A 22,773-nucleotide genomic window follows, 5' to 3' on the forward strand; every position below is an offset into this window, starting at 1 on the left:
TTTTATTATGCCAGAGAATCAGTAGGTCCTGTAGGTCCTAGAACCTAAAGCTGGGTTGTTGAAACTGCCACTCCTAAAGTACTTCAGTAATAAGCTGTCCTTTTCCCAATGCTAATGTGCAAAACGGGGATGCTCGCTTTTAGGTGTAAAAAGAAATCTCTGTTGCCATCATTTTAATTGTCGAAGGCATTCCTCTGATAGATGGGCTTAGTTCATTATTTCCTCTAAGCAAACATTCTTAAACATTTCTTTTGTAAGAAAAACTAAGACAATTTATTATAAATCTTTAGTACTGCTCTTTCTCCAGCTTTAAGACTGGAACTTGTACTTATCTTAAAAATCACAGGCTTGGTTTCCTTTAACTTTTTCAAGGTGTTAGAGAGTAATTCCTGTTGAACAGATTAACTCCCTGTAAATATACTTTGAAAATACCTCAGTAAAAGGAATTTCTCATGATTTCTTAAAGTAAAAAATACATCAGATAACAGTTGATAAAAAGAACTTTAATGGAAGGCACTGTTGTCCAAAATCACATAAAGGGTAAGAGCCCACACGGTACCACCCTGCTCTCCTACTTCTCAAACCCACATCCACCACCCAGACAGGAGGGTGCAGACCCCACAGGAAATTACCTCCCAGAGCACTGACTGATATTTTTCCTTAAAACAAAAAAATGGCTGTCTCAGACTAAGAACATCTTAAGAGAAAAAAAAAAAAAAAACTATACCAGCTATTACAGCCTGGTAATAGAAGCAGCTTTCTAAGAATTCCCAAGTTTATAAGAGGCCCAAGAAATGCATTTATTCTGTTGTCTATTAAGCCTCCATGACAAGGAGAAAGTTATAAGTAAATCCTTGGTTCATCAGGAGTTAAGAGCTGTGTGCCTCATGAGGAGTTAAGAGCTGTGTGCATAAGCAGGTTCAAGAACCAAACTCCTGTTTGCCTCTTGATGGTTCAGAAACATTCAGCTGCTTTCACCTCTAGGACAAATGCTTAAGAATTTACTCTCATCAACATTGGAACTTTACGAAAACAGGATTCCTGGTTCATCAGAAGCCTGTATTAATGAAAAATGCATTTTGTTCTTTAGTGCTTAAAAAAAAAAGAAACTCATCTACTTTTTTGCGGAACTTTTTTTGGGATAGCCATTCCTCCTATGGATAGTCATCAGCAAGACACCTAAAAGACATGTTTTCCCTAGTTCTTATCAAAAATTCATCTCACGGAAAAAGTCATTCAAGAAAGCAAAACTTTGCTTTAAGTAGATAAAGTACTGTTTATATGCATTTAGACCAAGCAATCCACTCAGGGTTTTAACGGTGTAAAAACTAAACCACAGTACAGCTGAACAGTGAATGGACGGGATGGTTCTGATGAGGTATTATTTTGACATTTTGGTCTCAGAAGGTGTTTCCCCAGTATCCAATGTCTTCAACAACCGGAAAAGACCAGCAGCTTCTCGTATCCTACTGAATTCAATACAGAATGCCTGCACTTCTATAAACAAATCCTGTACATTAATAATTTTGTTACGGATCAAGGATTGGAGAAACACACACACAAGACGCACCAACCGATTCTGAAAAAGGAAAAAAAAAATGTTAGTCTGCTCATTTTCCTGGCAGGCATTTATAAAATTTACAAAAATTTATATTACCTGCATATATTTATCCTTAATCTGTTCACAAGTAGAGATGCAATTTGATATATAAAGGTGAATAAATTCAGGAGGTAGATCAACAGCTGTAGTTAGTCTGTTTCGTAAAAGAAAATTTGGCCCATTAATTTCATTTGCTAACATTGAGAAACACTGTTAACCATAAAATACAAAATTTGCTTTGGTCATCTGGTGGAATTTTCTGACATATCCAATTCCCTAGTTTTAAATATACTTGGGCAAATTAACCTAAGAGCCATACCTACTTACTCATAAATAACACTGTTTAAAATGTCTCTACTTACCATTTACATATCGCAATTATTTTTTTGAGCCCTGTCCCTGAGTATTCTTGGTTAAATCGTAAGTCATGGTCTGTTATTGGAATTTAGAGTCATAATAAAGGCCAAAGCCAGTATTTTCCAAAGGATTACATGGAATGTTTTAACGAGAAAAACGAGTGGGGTGGGAACAGGAATTCCGTACTCAAAGTATGAATTTCCAAAAGAAGATTAATATATGCTGCCTTTTCTAAACTTAACAGACCTCAAAACTTTTTTCAATAAGGCATGAGGATGTAGTGCTCCAAGGACACTGTCATGAGCTGCTGCAGTCTCTTGAGATTTGTGCGTCGCCAAAAAACGTGTTTCACGTTTAAGGATGATGCACTATGATAGGTATCGGGGGAAAACAAACAGGACCTTGTCCTTGAATTCCAAGATACTGAGCAGATAGAATCACATTGATAAAAAGATGTAAGTGATTCTGCATCTTGGACTCAGGGCCAAATGTCTGGTAGAGACAAGAACTGCTATAAGAATATGGTGAAAGGGAAGTGAACACTCAGCGTGGTCAATCCGGAGGACCTGCACAGAACTGGGCCGCTGAAAAGAGTGAGTCTTCACTCAGTAGGGGAAAGACTGGAACAAGGAGGGGGGAGATGTGCAGCAGCACGTTTTCAACAAGCAGCTAGCCGGTTTTGCCAGTGACCACGGTTAAAGTTAAAAATTAATTTGGAAACCTCACATTTCCTCCCTCTGCTACCGCTAAAAGAACGCACTCTCCTTCTATGCACGTACTTCCACTCCCTCGGCTTCCAGCTGGGCTTTTTTTCCCCCAATAGTTGATGAAAAAAGGACACATTCTGTAGTTCAATTTCACATAGATTTTTCAAAAAGCCCCAACTTACAAACAGGTGTTCAAAAACTATGCTCTCACTGAAGTTTAGTTGCTTGGCACTCAGAATGGATTTCCCCATACAGGAGGACCATATAATTTATCATCCAAAACAGGATACCACGTGAAAGGGAGCTCAGGATGCAAAGCCTCCACCAGGACTCTCAGGCACACCTGAACCTCTGGCCACCCTGCACATAAACAACTTAAGCCCTCCAGCCCATCTAATTCACAATTTACCTAAAAGATATTTGTAAGGAAAATACTCTAAAATGCAAACACTGTACAGCACACATCTAGAAGGGAAGATGTTCTGTTTTCCTGACAGTCAAGGATGGCAGGGTCAGGAGCCTGGGGGTCAGAAAGGCTGGGAGAAGAGCACGAGGAAGCTAGGACAGCATTCCTAGGATTCTCAGCTCTTAAGGTCCATATTTTTCCACACTTACAGCTGTTAGTCACTAAGAAAAATTAGTATCTATATTTGTATAGGGATAAAGAAGATAGGACTATGTATAGGGAAATAAATTTCAGCAATTGGCTGGCACACTGGCTCATGCCTGTAATCCTTGCACTTGGGAGGCTGAGGTGGGCAGATCACTTGAGGTCAGAAGTTTGAGACCCGCCTGACCAACATGGCGAAACCCCGTCTCTACTAAAAATACAAAAATTAGTCGGGTGTGGTAGCACACACCTGTAATCCCAGCTACTAGGGAGGCTAAGGCAGGAGAATTGCTTGAACCCAGCGGGTGGAGGTTGCAGTGAGCTGAGATCACGCCACTGCACTCTAGCCTGGGCAACAGAGTGAGACTCCCTCTCAAAAAAATAAATAAATTTCAGCAATTAAATTTCATTTATGCTTCTACTAACACTAAATATGTTTGAAATCCTACCCTCAGTTCTTATTAACGCATGCTAAATTTACATGTAGTGAATGCTAAGGCTTACATTATTTCTTTAATAGTTAATCTTATGCCAATAATATCAAGACAAAAATCTGTTACAATTTTTCTTTCCTGGCCATCTAATCTGTATCCCCACACATTTGATCAAATCTAGAAACTTACCGATTTACAACTTCCATTGAATGTAAAGACATGTCCATATTGACCAGGACAGAGAAATACTCAGTGATCTGGCTTGACTGCATTAATTTCAGCAACATTTCTATAGCGACTAAAGGGTTGTTTTCCACAAGGTCAGGAAGTTTGGCTGGGGTGAGGCCAATATGGTAGACAAGTTTGGGGTCTTTTTCCAACTCACCAAGTAGCTAAATACACCAGATTTTTAAAGAGAGAGAGAGGGAGAGAGAAAGAGGGTCTTGAGTCAATTTTTTTTCCCATGTATATGAAATAAGCATTTTATACAAAAAGCTACAAAACTATCTGCATTGAACCAACTTCATAAATTTCTTCCTTCAAACCCATGATGTCTTCACATTTCTAAATTTACATTTTAATTTTGAACAAACTAAAATGCAAACACATCTAAGACAGTTTATAAATATGCTAGTGATTCCTATTCCTGGACATCAAACCAGACTCCACACTGTCTGGTCAGATAAAATACTGTCTGGTTGTAACAATGTCAAGTCCTTTGCAGGTTTTTTTTTCTGTCATCTGTTGTAACTAAAAATAATCTTAATGACCAACTAGTTCTCCCAAGAAACAGTCCTGCCCCACCCCACCCAGGTGGAGACCAGAAATACCTGAGAAGGGGGCGGAGTGGGAAGCCGGAGTGGGAAGCGGGACAGCTGACCTGCTGCGAGTCATCAGTTTGCAGAACTTTACAGTTCAAGTCACACCCACACTTTGTAATTCAAACAGGTATCCTCAAAGGACTTTTTCTATGAAGTAAGCACTTCCTCTTTAAATGTCCTATGCTTTTTTTCCCCCGTCTACTTAATATGTTCCACAGTGGACTGTGTTTTCAGGATGGTCTTGCGAGCAAAGCGAACTACAAACATTGCTATTATTTCATTTTGAAAATGATATTTTTGGTGGCAAACTTGATAGGAGAGGTCATCTCCTAAAAAGTTCTAACTCAAAAGTGTGCAAACTGGATAAAATTCACCAACCAATAGAAGAGTGGCCTTGCCTTTCCTGAGGAGAGTCATCCAGTCTCGCACTCGGGCAGTGGGGGCTACTTTAATCTCAAATCCACCACGATCCAGCTGTGTGATGGGGGCGGGTTCCCCTTCCCAGCCTTGTTTTCCTCCCTACAGCCTGTCAGTAACTCCACTTTCCATCAGAAGCGTTACCATCAGCTCAAACGTAACCATTGTGTAGTGTCCCACTGTACACAGCAGTGACACCCCCACTACCCCACCTCTCCCAGGGACAAACATCACAAAGAAAAGTTAGAACATTTTTGCCATCAGACTTCTTGCCCCACCACAGCAAAATTACCAAAGAGTAGAACAAAGCTTCAGAGACCCAAAAACCTTTGCAACTTCCTACTGCTCACTCACAGTGACAGGATTAGTTTATTGCTTACCACTTCCCCCAAAAAAATAAACTCTTGTTGGATTAAAGATAAGAAAATGCTCACAGTGGCCGGGTACAGTGGCTCACACCTGTAATCCCAGCACTTTGGAAGGCCAAGGTTGGCAGATCACTTGAAGCCAGACCAGCCTGGCCAACAATGGCAAAACCCCATCTCATAAAAATACAAAAATTAGCCGGGCATAGTGGTGCATGCCTGTAGTCTCAGCTGCTGGGGGTGCTGAGGCACAAGTATCACTTGAACCCGGGAGGCAGAGGCTGCAGTGAGCCGAGATCGTGCCACTGCACTCCACCCTGGGCAGCCGAGTGAGACTCTGTCTCAAAAACAAATTTTTTTAATTAAAAATAAATTTAAAAAAAAAGATAAGAAAATGCTTACAATCAATACACACCTGTGTTTGTTGGGGAGAGGATAAGGGGCTTTTGAAGGCTTTGGCCATTATTCGTTTGATCTCCACACCAGTGCTATTCTTAACACACATCGATTTATCCCACTGGATCACGTGGTCAGGCTCCGTGGGGTTTAGCCAAGCAAGTTCATCCTCACAAATGTGGAGTGGAGGCGGTGGACGAATAAACTCTGGTCGAAAATGGCCTGTAATGAGAGCCGTGATAGTTGCTCCTATCAGGAAGCTAACATCTACACATCTCACACATTTCACTTAATAAAGTATGCAAAGAAATCTCTTAATAAGGATGATGTGACTAGAACTCTCATACTTCAAAATCAGAAGCAGGAATGACACAGGAAGTCAGGGTTTCAGTCAGAATGCAAACAAGACAATGAAAGAACACTATGCCAGCATGATGCCAGAGAACAATCTATTCACTTTGCATAAGTGAGGAAAGCCTGGCCGTGATCTGCCCATGCTGCACTTGAGCATGGCCACTCAACAGCAAAAGGGCACGACTCCTAAACGGGTGAAGTCTTCTGATGAAAAAACGAAATACTATGCCCTCACACATCCTATTCTTAGTTACCACTATTTGTTCAGCTGCCACTATGATTTGTACTAGTTTTATCTTTGCATCTTATAACTGAAGTAACAAATTATGTGGCGATGAAACAGCAGGAGGAAAAGTATGGTTGCCTTTTGATATTTCGAAACGAATGTGGAAACCGTCACGAATCCCTAAATTCACAAATACTATATTCATTTTCAGAAAACAATAAAAGTACAAAAGGAAAATGAAGTGGTTCAACTCAACTATTTTATAAAACAAGATTCATCCCTGAGTTACAAACCCACTGAACTAAATGCTGGCTAGGACTTCTGCTGAACCAATTTCACATCTCACATAGTTTCCACATAGGGCAGGAGTGGCTTATTCCTGTCATGGATCCTAGCCCTGCCAAATTTGAGAGTCTACTGTTGAGTTTACAGAAAATATTTTTTAGTTAAAAATCATCACTTTATCTTAAACATCTCCACTGCCTCTTCACTTACCTCACCAGGACTAGCATCTGAATCTCCCTTCAACCACTTATAAAAATAAAGTTTTTAACAATTTATGAGAAATACTACTTATGTGATAGAGAGTTCTTGCGAGGTGGGGACACCTGGTGTTTGGCTAGACCCACTTATTATGAGTGATCTGCTTTTCATATATCTTCCTGGTGACCTATGCAATTTAGAGTTCTGCCCGAGCAAATATTTAAAAGAAGCCATTACATGCCATGGACATTTCAGTCACACTTGTGACTAGCAGAAACTTCAAATATTAAACCTATGTATGTCAAAGATCTACTGTAAACCAAATGGTACAAAAGTCACTGTGTGAACTTCAAACTCATGGTGATACTACACTATCATCTGGTAAACATGTTCTCATCCCAAAGCAGAAAGCTTGCCTTCATAATTCAAAGCACACAGAAGCCTATAAAACAGATGCCAGGTAGAGTGGTGCATGCCTGTAATTCCAACTATGTGGGAGTCTGAGGTAGGAGGATCCCCTGAGCCTCAAGGGATTGAGTCCAGCCTGGGCATCATAGCAAGACTCCATCTCTTAAAGAAATCCCCAAAAAATGCAGCTATATTATTTCAAATTCTACAAGTGTTTTCTTTGAATTAAAGTAAATTAGGAGTTTATAAGAAAAACTTTAAAATGGAAAAGGAAATGATAGCAATAAGAAGATTTAAGAGGTATAAAACAAAAAGATAATGAGCTGCTACAAAAAGACTCATTTCAGTAAAATGAGAATCTGTATTTTTTTTTTTTTCCTTTTTGAGACAGAATCTCACTCTGTCACCCAGGCTGGAGTGCAGTGGTTCGATCTCGGCTCCTGCAACTTCTGCCTCAGCAATTCTCCTGACTCAGCCTCCCAAGTAGCTGGGACTACAGGCGCATGCCACTACACTCGGCTAATTTTTTATTTTTAGTAGAGATGGGGTTTCACCATGTTGGCCAGGCTGGTCTAGAACTCCTGACCCTCAAGTGATCCACCTGCCTCGGCCTCCCAAAATGCTGGGATTGCAGGTGTGAGCCACTGCGCCCAGCCTGTATCTTTAGGTATGCATAGGACAGACGTGCAACAAACAACTTGGCATGCATTTTTCTTAAAGAAGAAATTAACTGTCACTGAACATCTCTACTATGTTCTAGACACTCACTACACTAGAAAGATTCACACTAAATTACAATTTAAGTCATAATAAAAATAAAATGATGTCTCAGAAACTGAAAAGTCCTAGAGGATCCTGCTGACAGAATAAAACAAAGAGTATAAATTAATTTATATGTACCTACTTTCAATAGGTGGCTTTGGTCCGCTGACTAAAGCTTCTGTGATCTGAGAGGCAACTGAGCTGTCAAATCCAGAATTAGAAGAATCCGGGTCTGGGTCACTGAGAATACTGGGGAAGCTCGCTTTGCTTTGCGTTGGCAATTCAGATTGGCGTTCTGGAAATAGGAGACATTTTAAAATTATGGACATCATGAGGAGAGAGAAAAGACAAGCTACCAACTGAGGCAAGCTATCTGTAACAGAGAAAAACAAAGGGCCAGATTCAGAGAGAGAGAGAAAATGTGTGTATGTCTGTACGTATAGCAGGTCCTCACTTAACGTTGTTGAAAGGTTCTTGGAATCTGCCACTAAGTGAAGTGACGTGTAACAAAACAACTATTTTTATCAATGTTATAATAAAACAATGTTGATGAAACAGTGTTATTCAAGGACCTGCTGTACATCACTTCACTTAAATCTGCAGTTTCCAACAACCCGTCAGTGATGTTAAGTGATGACTTACTGTACATATATTTTTAAATCAATGTTTTAAAAAAAGAAAGAACCCACCAGGCGCGGTGGCTCATGCCTGTAATTCCAGCACTTTGGGAGGCCGAGGCAGGCAGATCACGAGGTCAGGAGATCGAGACCATCCTGGCTAACACGGTGAAACCCTGTCTCTACTAAAAAAATACAAAAAATTAGCCGGGCATGGTGGCAGGTGCCTGTAGTCCCAGCTACTCGGGAGGCTGAGGCAGGAGAATGGCATGAACCCAGGAGGCGGAGCTTGCAGTGAGCCAAGATCGTGCCACTGCACTCCAGCCTGGCGACAGAGTGAGACTCCATCTCAAAAAAAAAAAAAAGAAAGAAAGAAAGAACCCAACAGGAAAAAATGGACTAGTAACTTTAATAAGGATTTTATTTAAAAAGCTTGAATGGCCAAAAAAATCTGAAAAGATATTTAATCCCATTAGGAACTAGGGAAAACCCAGTTAAAACACAAGATACTATAACATACCCACCAGATTGGCAAAAATGTATAAACTTGACATTATCAAATGCCGAAGAGGATGTAAGGTAACTTGCATGGTGCTACAGGAGTGAAAAATGGCAAAGCAACTTTGGAAAATAATTTGATGTTTCTTTATAATGTTTACATGTGCATTCTTTCCATCTAGGAGACACACTTTCACACGCGCCCCAGAATAATGTGCAAGAATGTTCACAGCAGTATTATGTCCATCAACAACAGAATGGACACAGAACTTGGTACTCCACAGTGTGAAGGTACCACAGCAGCAATGAAGGGCAGCCACTGCAGTTACACGCCATCAGCATGGACTCATCTGTCAACCCCCAACAGAAGGAAGGCACAAGAGAATAAATGCAGTACGATTCCACATGTATAAAGTTCAAGGGCATGCAAAGTGAAACTATAGGCAGGCACAGGAGGGAAGCAAATTGAGGATGATTATCACAAAAATCAGGTTAGTGATGAGGCAGCCACTGGGAGAAACAGGGAGCCTGTAGGCCCTGAAAATATTCTCTTTCTTAACTTGGATGGCAGGTTGCTACAGGTTCACTTAATTATAATTCCTTTAAAAAGTGAATGCATGTTTCACTTCAGATTGTGTAATTTTAAAAACACGGGGCTAAATTCCTGATTAAAGAACTATACAAATCAATAAAAGACCATCAACCCAATGGAAAAATGGCCAGAGACATATGAAAAGATGCCTTAGACATATAGCATCTTTTCTGATTCACTTATTAGGAGAAATGCTCAAATTATCCTGTAATGCCATTTAAAAAAATCTCAGATTGTTGAAGTACAAAAAGTTAGATAACATACTATCAATCAAAATGTGAAAAAAAAAAAAAAAGATAAATTGGCCAGCTGTTTGGTAAACTAGTAAGTGGTAGGTGTTTATCAGGAATAAATCATAAAGAAAAACAAAAACCTCTGAAATGAAAACTCATTGTTAGGGTAAAACTTCACCCCTTGTAGTCACTTATGTTTAACTTGTCTACTTGTTTTTTTAAAGTTAAGAAAACACAAACTGCATCATCCAAAAATACACCTTTGGTCCACGGATGCCACTGGAAGACATCTGAATTTTAGACCTCCAGAGAGAAGCTCTGGGTGGCTAGCTCCAGAGTGGAGGCATGCTTGCTTTTCTTTACACTTGTGAAGAGGAATGGATCCGGACATCTGCAATCTGGGTAGAGGACGGCAGGCAGCAAGCTTAGCCACTCGGCCAGGCTTCTCAGCCCTTACTCTAGACATGTGATCCTTCCTCCACGTGATATACTTCACAACTTTCTTACGGCTACTCAAGGCATCCCAAGTTAAAAGGAAGGTCAGATGTGATTCTCACTTTATTATGATTAAAAAAAACTATTTAAATCCTATAAATAAATATTATAATAAATACTAAGCTAGAACCATCAGAATACATCACTTCTGTATCCAGTTTTCAAAGTATCTTTGGTGTTTGTCAGGAATAAATAAAAGTAATCATTTTATTTCTATTAAATTATATCTGGCACTAGTGGCTAGTACTTTTGTACTTACTAGTACAACCTTAAAAAGTCTTAAAAAGATTTCTTTTGGTTTCAGAACATAACCATTGTTACATTGTTCTTGTCTCTGCTTTTGTAACAGGGTCTCACTCTGTTGCCCAGGCTGGAGTGCAGTAGTGCAATCATGGCTTATTGTAGCCTTGACCTCTCAGGATCAAGCGATCCTCTTATGTCAGCCTCCTGGGTAGCCGGGACCACAAGTGCACACACCACCATACCCAGGTAATTTTTATTTTTTTAATTACTTTTGTAGAGACAGGGTCTCCCTATGTTGCCCAGGCTGGTTTTAAACTCCTGGGCTCAAGTGATTCTCATGCCTTGGCCTCCCAAACTGCTGGGATTATAGGTATGCGCCATTGTGCCTGGCCCCATTGTTATATTGTTAATACCCAATAGTTTAAAGGTTCACAATGTTGCAAAGGAAAAGCTGTTTACCGCAACATGTCACCTTATATCAGAAGCCAAATGTCACAGGTTTATGAAGTCTAAGAAGGATGGGGCATTGTCAAAATACTTCAGCTTACTTAATTACAAAGTCAAGGGTTCACAAACCCAGCTACATATTACAATTTCCCTGTTGAGTTGCTCTCAAGTGAGAAAATGAATGCTTACAGCAGGCAAGCCCAAAGTGCCTCCTCTACTCCTTCAGAACTCAGAGAGCCTCTCTCTGACCACCAGTTCTCCTTCTCCCATTATTTTCTGTCAGGACACACTGTTTACTTCAAGAGCACTCATTCATTTGCTTACAGGTTTAACACAGAATGTGCCAGAACAATCCTGAACGAGAACAAAGTTGAAAGTCTCATACCTCCCGATTTCAAAACTTAGTACAAAGCTACAGTAATCAAAACAGTGTGGTACTGGCAGAAAGACAGACATATAGACAAATAGAATGGAATAGAAAGCCCAGAAATAAACCCTTGCATATATGGGCAAATGATTTTCAACAAGGATGCCAAGAGAACATTGGGTTTTGGCTATTCAGCGTCCCCTGAGACAGGTCTCACGATATTGTGCAGGCTGGAGTGCAGTGGCGCAATCACAACTCACTGCAGCCTCGATCTCCCAGGCTCAAGTGATTCTCCCACTTAAGCCTCCCAAGTAATTGAGACCACAGGCATGCACCACCATGCCCGGCTGTTTTTAATTATTTGCAGAGACAAAGTTTCCTTATGTTGCCCAGGCTAGTCTTGAACTCCTGCCCTCAAACGATCCTCCCACTTTGGCCTCTCCCAAAGATTACAGGCATGAGCTACTATGCCAGCCTTTCTTCGGTTTAAAGATGGATTTTTCTTTTTTTTTTTTTTGAGACAGACTCTCGCCCTGTCACCCAGGCTGAAGTGCAGTTGCACAATCTCAGCTCACTGCAACCTCCACCTCCCAGGTTCAAGTGATTCTTGTGCCTCAGCCTCCCAATTACAGGTGTGAGCCACTGTGACTGGCCGGATTTTTCTATTTCTGCAAAAAACACTGTTGGAATTTTGACAGGAATTGCACCAAATCTGTTGATTGTTTTGGGTAGTATTGACATTTTAACAAATAGTAAGTCTTCCAATCAAAACTTAAAAAAAAAACCCACTAAATTTTATCCAGCTTTCTTCTAAAACAGAAAAAGCAATCAATTCAAGTGAAAACTCCAAATGAATTTACATGCTATTAGCATCCAAAAATTTAAAGAGTTCCATTTATTTATTTATTTATTTATTTATTGAGATGGAGTCTCACTGTAGCCCAGGCTGGAGTGCAGTGGTTTGTTCTCAGCTCACTGCAACCTCCACCTCCCGGGTTCAAGCTATTCTCCTGTCTCAGCCTCCTGAGTAGCTGGGATTACAGGCGTGCTGCACCACCAAGTCTGGCTAATTTTTTGTATATTTAGTAGAGACAGGGTTTCACCATGCTGGCCAGGCTAGTCTCAAACTCCTGACCTCAAATGATCTGCCCACCTCAGCCTCCCAAAGTGCTAGGATTACAGGTGTGAGCCACCGTGCCCAGCCAAGACTTCCATTTAAGATCCAGTACTAAAACTACTTTTTAAAATGGATGATACTAACCTTTTAGCAGTTACAAAAAACATCATTTTAGTAGAGTCCTCAACAAGAGAGGCCTAATATTACCACACAGAAATGCCCAAAACACTGATTCCTCCTTACCGGCCAAGGCTAACTGAAGCCCACTAATGTCCACAGACTGGCCCATGTTTCCAACGTCCATCAGTGCAATCTGGCGAGGCGTCTTTTTGAAGAGTTCCCGTGGGGGTGCCAGCATCAGCTGGGAAAGAAAAAACTTTTCTGGTGGAGTTATAGGAGGTAAAAATCCTGCAAACAAAAATGTATAACGATTTCTCCAATGGTTACTTTTAAAAATCAACTTGAATCTGGTAAAATCAGTACTTGCTACTTGCCACTTCAAGCCACATAGTTTTAAGAACTAAATTATGATTAAGTTTCAGTCAACCAAATATATACATTTACAAACTATGTAATATGTCATTTGAAATTCTATGATCTGTGGCCCTACAAATGAAACTTAAGGTTTTTGTACTTGTTAATTGTAAGAGTTAAAGAAAGAGGAAAGAAACACAAAACGCAGCCTGGCAGTCAAAGACAGGTTTTACATCCGCCAGGAGTGCTTCTCAGGTTCTAACTAAAGAAAATCTGTCTTTGACTGCCAAGCTGCGTTTTGTGGCTTTTTTTTTTTTTTGAGATGAAGTCTCACTCTTGTCTCCCAGGCTGCAGTGTGATGGCATGATCTTGGCTCACTGCAACCTCCGCCTCCCGGGTTCAAGAGATTCTCCTGCCTCAGCCTCCCAAGTAGCTGGGATTACAGGCACCTGCCACCATGCCTAGCTAATGTTTGTATTTTTAGTCGAGTCGGGGTTTCACCATGTTGGCCAGGCTGGTCTTGAACTCCTGACCTCAGGTGATCCACTCGCCTCAGCCTCCCAAAGTGCTGGGATTACAGGCATGAGTCACCGTGCCCCGCCTGGTGTTTCTTTCCTCTTTAACTCTCACATTAGTAACTTCATTTTCTTTTCTTTTTTTTTTTGAGATGGAATCTCGCTCTGTCGCCCAGGCTGGAGTGCAGTGGTGCAATCTCGGCTCACTGCAAGCTCTGCCTCCCGGGTTCACGCCATTCTCCTGCCTCTGGCTCCCGAGTAGCTGGGACTACAGGCGCCCGCCACCACGCCCAGGTAATTTTTTGTACTTTTTAGTAAAGACAGGGTTTCACCGTGTTAGCCAGGATGGTCTTGATCTCCTGACCTCGAGATCCACCCACCTCGGCCTCCCAAAGTGCTGGGATTACAGGCGTGAGCCACCACGCCTGGCCCAATAACTGCATTTTCTAAAGTGCCTCAATTCCTGCAAAGGCTAAAGCTTATATATGCAAACAAAAACAGACAACACTATAGTGCTCGGAAATGCTTTTCTTTCTTCTCCGTTTCCACTGTGTAGAAGTTGAATAAATAGAAGAGCAACCAGCAGCTATCCAAATACACTACCTGATTCAACACACAATGCAGCTACAAATTCCCACAAGGCTGAATGTTCCTTCCCTTTTGTCCCATGTTTAATTGCTCATGAAGCCTCATCTCTCCCACTGCAGAAATGTCACCAGGCTGCATTCCCTCAGCTGTAGTCCCCACGCCTCTCTTACTGGGACTACTCCTGCCCCCTCTACTGACTTCCCCAGCTCCCAGTTTTGACCCCTGCTCACCCACCACCCATAGTCCACACTTCCTCTTACCATTTAGTTATATCTCTAGAGTACAAATCTGATCACATTACTTAACCTGTGTACACAGAATTAAACCCAGATTTCTACACCATTACAAGACCCTTCATAATCTGGTCCCACCACACCTTCCTAATCTCACTTCTTGACCTTCTCTCCCATCCATGTACCCTACACCCTGGTTGCACAAAATCCCTCAACTTCTACACTATTTTTTTTTTTTTTTTTTTTTTGAGGCAGTCTCACTCTGTTGCTCAGGCTGGAGTGCAGTGGCGCGATCTCAGCTCACTACAGCCTCCGCCTCCCAGGTTCAAGCAATTCTCCTGCCTCAGACTCCTGAGTAGCTGGGATTACAGGAGTGCACCATCATGCTGGGCTAATTTTTGTATTTTTGGTAGAGATGGGGTTTCGTCATGTTGGCCAGGCTGGCTTCCAACTCCTGGCCTCAAGTGATCTGCCTGCCTTGGCCTCCCAAAGTGCTGGGATTGCAGGCATGAGCTACCACACCCGGCCTTACACCCAGTTGTTTAATAATACCTGGCAGAGCTACTCCTGCCCTCCCACCTGCATCCCTAATCAATATCCAGCAAAAAATATCACTCCTGAGAATTTCTCCAGCTCCACAGGTGGTCGTTCCTTCCTCTGAACTACCCAGCATTACACAATCGCAGCCCTGCCCCTGTTCAGAGTCATCTGAAAAGCATTCTGAAGACATACCCACTAAATGTCTTACCCTAAACATACAATATCAGCAGCTCTGGGAGTGGAGTGTAGGCACTGATGTTTTCTCTTCTATGTTATCTACACACCATCCCTACTTACTTTAATAATGGTATAATAGTGGGTAACACTCACAGGTACTTTTATTCTTTGTAACAACTCTACCAGCTGGGGATTGTTACTATTTGCATTTTACAGATGAGGAATCTGAGGCACAAAACGGTTAAATATAATCCATCCATGGATTCCTTCTCTGGTGACTGCCATCCCACCTATGGCAAATCTGTGTGTACAATGCGGTCTACGGACTAGGTGTGGGTTTAGATTCACTGTACATGAGAATGACATTACATAAGTCATGGTTTCTTTGCCTCACTTGTTCTTCAAAATTCAAAGGGCCCTCTGATCTAAATCCCACAGTGTCCCAATCCTCTAATACAAGCACCCTAGGGTGGTAGTTGTCTGTGTGTGTGTGTGTGTGTGTGTGTTTAGAAGCTGTCACCCTAACTCACGGCAGCCTCAAACTCCTAGGCTCAAGTGATCCTCCTGCCTCAAACTCCTGAGCAGCTGGGACTACAGGTGTGAGCCACCCCATGCCCAGCAATTTTTTTATTGCTTTGTAAAGACAGGATCTTACTATGTTGCCCAGGATGGTTTCAAACTCCTGGCCTCAAGCAATTCCCACCCCAAAACCTCCACCACTTCGGCCTCCAAAAGTGCTGGGATTATAGGCGTGAGCCACCTAGCCAGGCCTAGGTGGTGAGTTTTGACCACAAACCTGTGTTACATTCACTTTCTGGGCAGTCACAAGCTTCTTAGAAGCAGGTTAAGTACCTGTACCCTAAAGGCATCTCAGGCCAATACAAAGGGTTGCCCTTCTTAGATAAGGGCACTACAGGACACCTATCAGAAGATCCTGATGGGGTGCCCGGCAGGAACACTAACTAGAAATGCAGCCCTCCTGTACCATAAAAACAAACTCCTGGTGTTACTTCAAAATCTACTGCCTTAGCCTTGACTCACTGTATAGCAGGCCCTACCTATACTGGTTAAGGAATGTAAGATCAAGCTGTTTCCTATCTCTATGTGCTTCCTCCACTACACTGGTTCCTAAATCCTTCAGGTCCCCTTGTCACCATGCCATTTTTCTTGTTTTCTGACTGCAAGTCTTCTCGCAAAGCAAATCCACATAAAGCATCACCTGCTTGAGCTTAAAAACAAAAAAAAATGCAGCCTCGCATCTAACCTACTAGTTTGATCTCACCAATGCCAAATACATTTTACGTAATGTATACCACGTATGCACTTTACATAATGTCCAGTAAGTCATGTGTTTCTAACCGCGAGATCATCAATTTGAGACTTTCTATCCTCTGCCCCCATCCCTAACAGGCTAAGAAAGGCGGCTGCAAAGTCTTTACGGTGTTTCATGTGTATTTCCGCCCACCAACTTCTTCAGCTTCTTAATACTGACTTCCACGTACTCCTTTGAGACTAAAAACCGGGGACAGATCCAGTCTTATCATTGGTTTTAACTTCACACACCACAGACGGGTTTTCGAAGAACGAACCGTATTTGAGACACTAAACATGTCAAGACCTACACTGAGCTGTATGATGTGATGGGGTGTATAGAGAAATCATTTTCGGTGTCGCGAACTTGCAATTAAGCTACCACCTCTCCATTCTTTAGAGTTAAGGCGGGGAGGGAGTGAGGGGCGTGGGAACGCAGAGGGAGGCGGAAAAAGAGGATGATCATTTCACAGGGATAGTTAATTTCCCTTTCAAGTGAGTTCCCAGCAGCGCAGGTGGAAAGCTGCGGAATCTAACGCTATCCACACGGCACAGCTGGCTTCAGGAGGTACCTGAGAGCGGAGGGCGGTCGGGTTCCTGGCCGCCGCGGGCGGGCGGCGCGGGGTTGAGCAGGTGCGCGAAGCTGGCGGCGAAGGGGTTGGCGGCCAGCGGCTCGGTGCGGTACATCTCCCAGAGCAGGTAGAGCGCCGTGAGGCGCTGCGCCGCGCTGGGCAGCAGGTCGGGCTGCTGGAGCAGCATGACGAGCACCGAGCCCAGGCGGAAGTGGTCGGCCTTGCTGAAGTAGTGGTGGAAGGCGGTGGACAGGCCCTCGAAGGTGCTGCCGCCGCCCGCCTCCTCCGATATGATGCTCAGCAGGCTCGAGAGCTCCTTCGGGGTCAAGCTCATCCTGCCCGCGGGGCCCCCCGGGCCTCCGCTCCCGGACCCGGGGCCGCTTGCTCCGCCTCTGCCGCCGCCGGAGCCCCCGAAGCCGCTCCTGGACGCCGACCCTGCCGCTTCCCGGGACCCTCTTTGCTCCGCGGCGGTGAGAAGCCGGCCAGACGCCGCGCTCGCCCCTCCGCCGGGCATCAACCTCGCTCCCCTTCCCCTCTTCCCGGCCCGAGGGGCCCTGGCGCCGGCACGCTCCGTCCCCGCGGCCGTAAAGCGCGCTGTTACACGACAGCGTCGCAAACAAAACACGTCGGGGAAACCAGACCGCCGCGGAGAGGGACAGCGCCCAGCAAAAGCGAGGCTGATGGAGCGAAGCCAGGAAGAGGATGCGGAGACGCGGGGTAGGCGGGGCGAATTGGCAGGAAGCGGGGGCGGGGCCCGGGAAGGGAGGGGAGGGGCGGGGCGAGGTCGGGCTGGTGGCGTTCAGGGTTAGGTCTGCCGAGGTCCCGGGGCAGGAGAGCCCGGGGTCCGCATGCGTCTGCGCAGCTGCGAGGTTAAGCCGCCCTTTGGCGGTCCCCAGGACAGTTCCTGGTGCCAGACGGTCCCAGTAAGTGCTGTCTACGTTATTATTTGGAAGAATGCACCTCAGATGTTAACTGTTTTCTTAATATAACATCCGTAAGTATTCGTCGTAAAAAGTATTGTAAATGCAGGCCGGGCGTGGTGACGCGTGCCTGTAATCCCAGCACTTTGAGAGTCCTAGGCGGGAGGGTCGCTTGAGCCCGGGAGTCCCAGGCTGCAGTGAGCTGTGATCACCACTGCACTGCAGCCCGGGCGCTGTCTCAGAAACATTTTTTTTTTAATATAGTAAATGCAAATATACCACGCATTTCTCATAACCACCGTTAATTTCTAGTCTTACACTCATTGCAGAAATGGAATCATACTGCACTATGAGCTTTTTTGTACATGGTTTTTTCTCTTAACACGATTTCGAGAACATGTCTTCAGTTAATATTCATTTACAAAATTGTTTGCTGTGCCACGTTTTACTTAGATTGCCCTAGGGCGCCTATCCTGGGCACTTAGCTGTGCATTAGAAACTCACGGGGAGACGTTACAAATACCTGGTCCCACCCCCAGAGATGCTGATTGAGCTATTAATAAACCCCACCTCTTCAGGTGAGCCTGAGGTGTAGTCTGGGCTGAGAACCACCAGGTGGCATTTCCCAGACTTGCCCGGTCCCTAAACCTACAGAAACGTACGCGTATTTCGCCAGTGATTACCACCAGCGATTCTAATTATCTAGTTAAGAGCCACCTCAATTCTTTTTTAAAACATATTTTTATTTTGTGTGTTTTTGGGGAGAAAGATATTTTATGTAAAAAAAATTTTTTTCATCTTTTTGAAACTTGTATTTCAGTAGTTTTGGGGGTACAGGTGGTTTTTGGTTACATGGATACGTTTTTAGTGGTGATTTCTGAGACTTTGGTGCACCCGTCACCAGAGCAGTGTACGCTGTACCTGTCAGGCCTCTGAGCCCAAGCCTGCACATATACATCCACATGGCCTGAAGTAACTGAAGAATCACAAAAGAAGTGCAAATGGCTGGTTCCTGCCTTAACTGATGACATTACCTTGTGAAATCCTTTCTCCTGGCTCAGAAGCTCCCCCGCTGAGCACCTTATGACCCCCGCCCCGGCCTGCCAGAGAACAACCCCCTTTGACTGTAATTTTCCACTACCCACCCAAATCCTATAAGATGGCCCCACCCCTATCTCACTTCCCTGACTCTTTTCAGACTCAGCCCGCCTGCACCCAGGTGATTAAAAAGCTTTATTGCTCACACAGAGCCTGTTTGGTGGTCTCCACACGGACGCGCGTGACAGTACCCAAAATATAGTCTTTTATCCCTCAGCCCTGTCCCACGTATACCCCCTCCCACCCCAGAGTCCTCAAAGTCCATTATATCATTCTTATGTCTTTGCATCCTCATAACTTAGCTCCCACTTAGAAGTGTAATATTTGGTTTGCTACCTCAATTCTTAAGAAAAATTTAAGGAAGAGAAATTGCTGGGTCAACAGGTGTGATATCTACTGAATTTTAAAGGCTTCTTCAATTTACTGCTAAATTGCACTTCAGAAGGATCCTGCCAATTAACGTTCCTAACAGCAGCAGATATAATGTGGTAACTTGGGGAACTGATTCAAATTAGCTCAAAAGTACTCTCATAAATTTTTTATTATAGGGCCTGGCCACGGTGGCTTACGCCTGTAATCCCAGCACTTTAGGAGACCGAGGCAGGTGGATCACTTGAGGCCAGGAGTTTGAGACCAGCCTGGCCGTGGTGAAACCCCGTCTCTACTAAAAATATAAAAATTGGCCGAGCATGGTGGCTCATGCCTGTAATCCCAGCTACTTGGGAGGATGAGGCAGAAGAATGGCTTGAACCTGGGAGATGGAGGTTGCAGTGAGCGGAGATCTCACCACTGCACTCCAGGCTGGGCGAAAGAGCGAGACTGTCTCAAAAAAAATTTTTTGTTATTATAATAAACTGTATTTTGTGCAAGCCATTTTACATTGGGTGGTCTATGGGTCTATTTGTTATTGTAATTTTCCTGCAGTTCTAATACTATTTAATAGTAGTAATTATACCAATTGCCAGTTATTAATGTAGTAATACTAATGCTGTGTGGGTTTTTTCCAAGATGTTTCAAAACTATTTGAACATTTTATTTCATCTTAAAAAAAAAAAACATGGGAAGCCGAGGCGGGTGGATCATCGAGGTCGAGAGTTCAAGACCAGCCTAACCAACATGGAGAAAACCCGTCTGTACTAAAAATACAAAAAAAATTAGCCAGGTGTGGTGGTGGGCACCTGTAATCGCAGGTAATTGGGAGGCTGAGACAGGAGAATCATTTAAACCCTGGAGGCAGAGGTTGCAGTGAGCCGAGAATCGTGCTGCTGCACTCCAGTCTGGGTGATAGAGACTCTGTCTCAAAAAGAAAACCGGTTAGGACTAGGTGTGCCATCTGCATAGAGTGTGAATCTCTGGCAGCCCCCACCCCAGTCTTTTATTATGCAGGCAGGTAGCTATTCTTGTGACTGATCTCTTTCCTACTGTGTACCTGCTAACAAAAAAGGGAAGGTGGAGCCCCCATGGTGGACATGCATGGCCCCAGGTTGCTCTGTCTGTGTGGCTGCTGGCATCACCCTGTGCAAGCTTCCAGCTTCCTTATTTATGTCTGCAGCTCTATCTTTCAGGCTGCTCTTTGTTAGAAAATAAGTGATTTCTTGGGCTGCTTTTTGCTTCTTTTCTCTTTTCCCTTCATGACCATTACCACGTAGGATATAAGCCTCTGGCTTGCCTCCTATAGCCCCTCATTTCCTTCCCCATATTTGGCAACCAGACCAGCATCCAGGACAACATAAACGATACCGTTGGTTGTTAGAAGGCTTGGGACATTTGTCTCTTTGCCAGCCTTAGCTTAACCCAGGTGACAAAGATTATTTATTATCTCTCCTGCATAGGATCTGCAATCAGAACTATTGAACTTCTCCATCTGGACCACCACTCACACCTATAGGAAAAGGGTAATATAATAGATCATTGCCTAAATAACAGGGAATCCTATTCATATGATGGAAAATGGGGACAAAAGGCTTTGGTACCTAAAACATTATTACTACCTTGGCCTAAAAACTCACTGACACCTACCTTAACGCTATTATGCTTATTTGCTGTTTTTAGAGAATTTATTAGGACAATTTCAAGCTCAAAATATGCTAACTGGTGCCTTGTTAGCCACACAGAATTGTACCTAAAAACTTTCTAGACCAACTCACTATAAAATTAAACTTTCTTTAGGTGTCCACGTCACCCCTAAGTCATGCCAGAAGCAGCCCTGATTAACATAACCCCTACCCCAATAATCCCCAGTAAAAACTTATGTTTTATCTTTTCTTATAACTTTATATTTTATAAGTAAAAAGACAGGAATGTCAGGCCTCTGAGCCGAAGCTCATCCATTGTAACCCCTGTGACCTGCACGTCCAGATGGCCTGCAGGAGCCAAGAAGTCTGGAGCAGCCAAAAAACCACAAAAGAAGTGAAACAGCCAGATCCTGCCTTAACTAATTAATCCACCTTATGGCATTCTACCATTATGACTTGCTCCTGCCCTGCCCCAACTAATCAATTGACCTCATGACATTCTTCTTCTGGACAATGAGTTTTATGATCTCCCCACCATGCACCTTGTGACCCCCTCCTCTGCTGACGATAGATAACCACCTTTAACTGTAACTTTCCACTGCCTACCCAAGCCCTATAAAGCTGCCCCTTTCCTATCTCCCTTCGCTGACTCTTTTCGGACTCATCCCACTTGCACCCAAGTGAATAAACAGCCTTGTTGCTCACACAAAGCCTGTTTAGGTGGTTTATATGGACATACGTGACACTAAGCAGTTCCAGAAGTGTGAGACCCCTAGGGTTAAATGTGAATGGGAGAAAACTTAAAGTTTCTTCCAAAAGTTGTATTTATTTTTCTGGTTTTCCTGAATACAATGGAAACTGCAACCTGACTCTTCACAGGCCCCAGGTCATCCCCTTGCATGAGTTCAATCACTGGATCTTGCTTCTCAAAATTAAATCACTGGATCTGGAGCAAAAAATATAGGCCCCTTAGCCTTTTTCCTTAAGTTATAACTGAAGCAAAGCTACTGCTATTAATTGTAATGATCACTCTTTTTTCCCCCCAACTGCTCTCCAAGCATCTACTGGTCCTGCCTTTCCACACTGCAGTCTACATTCTTGTTGCCCCACTTCTTCACTAACCCTCCCCATCACGTCCTTTTCTAAAGATCCAGGCCGGGAGTGGTGGCTCACGCCTGTAATCCCAGCACTTCGGGAGGCTGAGGCGGGTGGGTCACCTGAGGTCAGGAGTTTGAGACCAGCCTGGTCAACATGGTGAAACCCGAGCTCTACTAAAGAATACAAAAAATTAGCTGAGCATGGCAGGCACCTGTAATTTCAGCTACTCGGGAGGCTGAGGCAGGAGGATCACTTGAACCCAGGAGGTGAAGGTTACAGTGAGCCAAGATGGTGCCATTGCACTCCAGCCTGGGCAACAAGAGCGAAACTCCAACTCAAATAAATAAATACCAGCCTGGCCAACGTGGCAAAACCCCATCTCTACTAAAAATACAAAAATTAGCCGGGTGTGGTGGCACATTCCCGTAATCCCAGCTACTCGGGAGGCTGAGGGAGGAGAATCGCTTGAACCTGGGAGGCAGAGGTTGCAGTGAGTCAAGATCACACCACTGCACGCCAGCCTGGATGACAGAGCAAGACTCTATCTCAAAAATAAAATAAATAAAAATCGAGTAAAGCCTTCTAAATAACATAACCTTTAACTGGTAACAAATCACTTGGTTTGAAGGTGACTAACAATAGGAAAAGTTCAGACCTCAGGACTGAGCTCAATTTCAAAAGAT

At 43.5% G+C, this 22,773-nt stretch overlaps 2 protein-coding genes and 1 long non-coding RNA gene across 7 annotated transcripts in view; 2 read left to right on the forward strand and 1 right to left on the reverse strand.

Moving 5' to 3' along the window:
* The window catches only part of RNF149 (ring finger protein 149), a 54,434-nt gene extending 37,737 nt beyond the window's left edge, over positions 1-16,697 (forward strand). For 2 of the 3 annotated variants that reach the window (XR_010149061.1, XR_010149060.1), the window contains exons 8-13: positions 9,238-9,546; positions 10,105-10,419; positions 10,725-10,864; positions 12,829-12,948; positions 13,691-13,832; positions 16,487-16,697. Coding sequence is in view for 1 of the 3 variants with exons in the window: in XM_016949129.4 (XP_016804618.2) it covers positions 9,238-9,268 (31 nt within the window). In the remaining 2 variants the exon portion in view is untranslated. Of the gene's footprint in view, positions 1-9,237; positions 9,547-10,104; positions 10,420-10,724; positions 10,865-12,828; positions 12,949-13,690; positions 13,833-16,486 lie in introns of those variants that run through there. The other variant, XM_016949129.4, reaches the window with a different exon arrangement.
* Positions 483-17,577, reverse strand: CNOT11 (CCR4-NOT transcription complex subunit 11). 2 transcript variants are annotated; one of them, XM_003309155.4, is made up of 7 exons: positions 16,960-17,576; positions 12,793-12,957; positions 8,083-8,235; positions 5,727-5,929; positions 3,898-4,100; positions 1,658-1,754; positions 483-1,579 (listed from the first exon to the last, which is right to left on the reverse strand). In XM_003309155.4, the coding sequence occupies exons 1-7, from the start codon at positions 17,471-17,473 to the stop codon at positions 1,382-1,384; spliced, it is 1,533 nt and encodes a 510-aa protein (XP_003309203.2). In that variant the 5' UTR covers positions 17,474-17,576; the 3' UTR covers positions 483-1,381. The 2 variants fall into 2 exon arrangements, with proteins under 2 accessions (XP_003309203.2, XP_016804616.1); XM_016949127.3 differs by lacking the exon at positions 12,793-12,957 and having other exon boundaries at positions 16,960-17,577.
* A 217-nt stretch (positions 17,578-17,794) lies between these two features.
* LOC112208199 (uncharacterized) lies at positions 17,795-21,288 on the forward strand. 2 transcript variants are annotated; one of them, XR_010149066.1, is made up of 3 exons: positions 17,795-17,882; positions 20,810-20,872; positions 21,265-21,288. It is a non-coding gene; the product is annotated as an uncharacterized LOC112208199 (long non-coding RNA). The 2 variants fall into 2 exon arrangements; XR_010149065.1 differs by having other exon boundaries at positions 17,872-17,953; positions 21,265-21,287.
* The last annotated feature ends 1,485 nt before the right edge of the window (positions 21,289-22,773 follow it).

Source organism: Pan troglodytes, chromosome 12, assembly GCF_028858775.2.
Source record: "Pan troglodytes isolate AG18354 chromosome 12, NHGRI_mPanTro3-v2.0_pri, whole genome shotgun sequence".
Taxonomy (NCBI): domain Eukaryota; kingdom Metazoa; phylum Chordata; class Mammalia; order Primates; family Hominidae; genus Pan; species Pan troglodytes.

Excerpts from the sequence above, each read along its gene's own strand:
- CNOT11 (XM_003309155.4), bottom strand. The coding sequence starts at position 17,473 with ATGCCCGGCGGAGGGGCGAGCGCGGCGTCTGGCCGGCTTCTCACCGCC. Across the intron at positions 8,236-12,792 it reads GCTTCAGTTAGCCTTGGCCG|AACGCCAATCTGAATTGCCA; the intron begins GTAAGGAGGAAT and ends TCCTATTTCCAG. Across the intron at positions 1,580-1,657 it reads TTAAGGATAAATATATGCAG|AATCGGTTGGTGCGTCTTGT; the intron begins GTAATATAAATT and ends TTCCTTTTTCAG.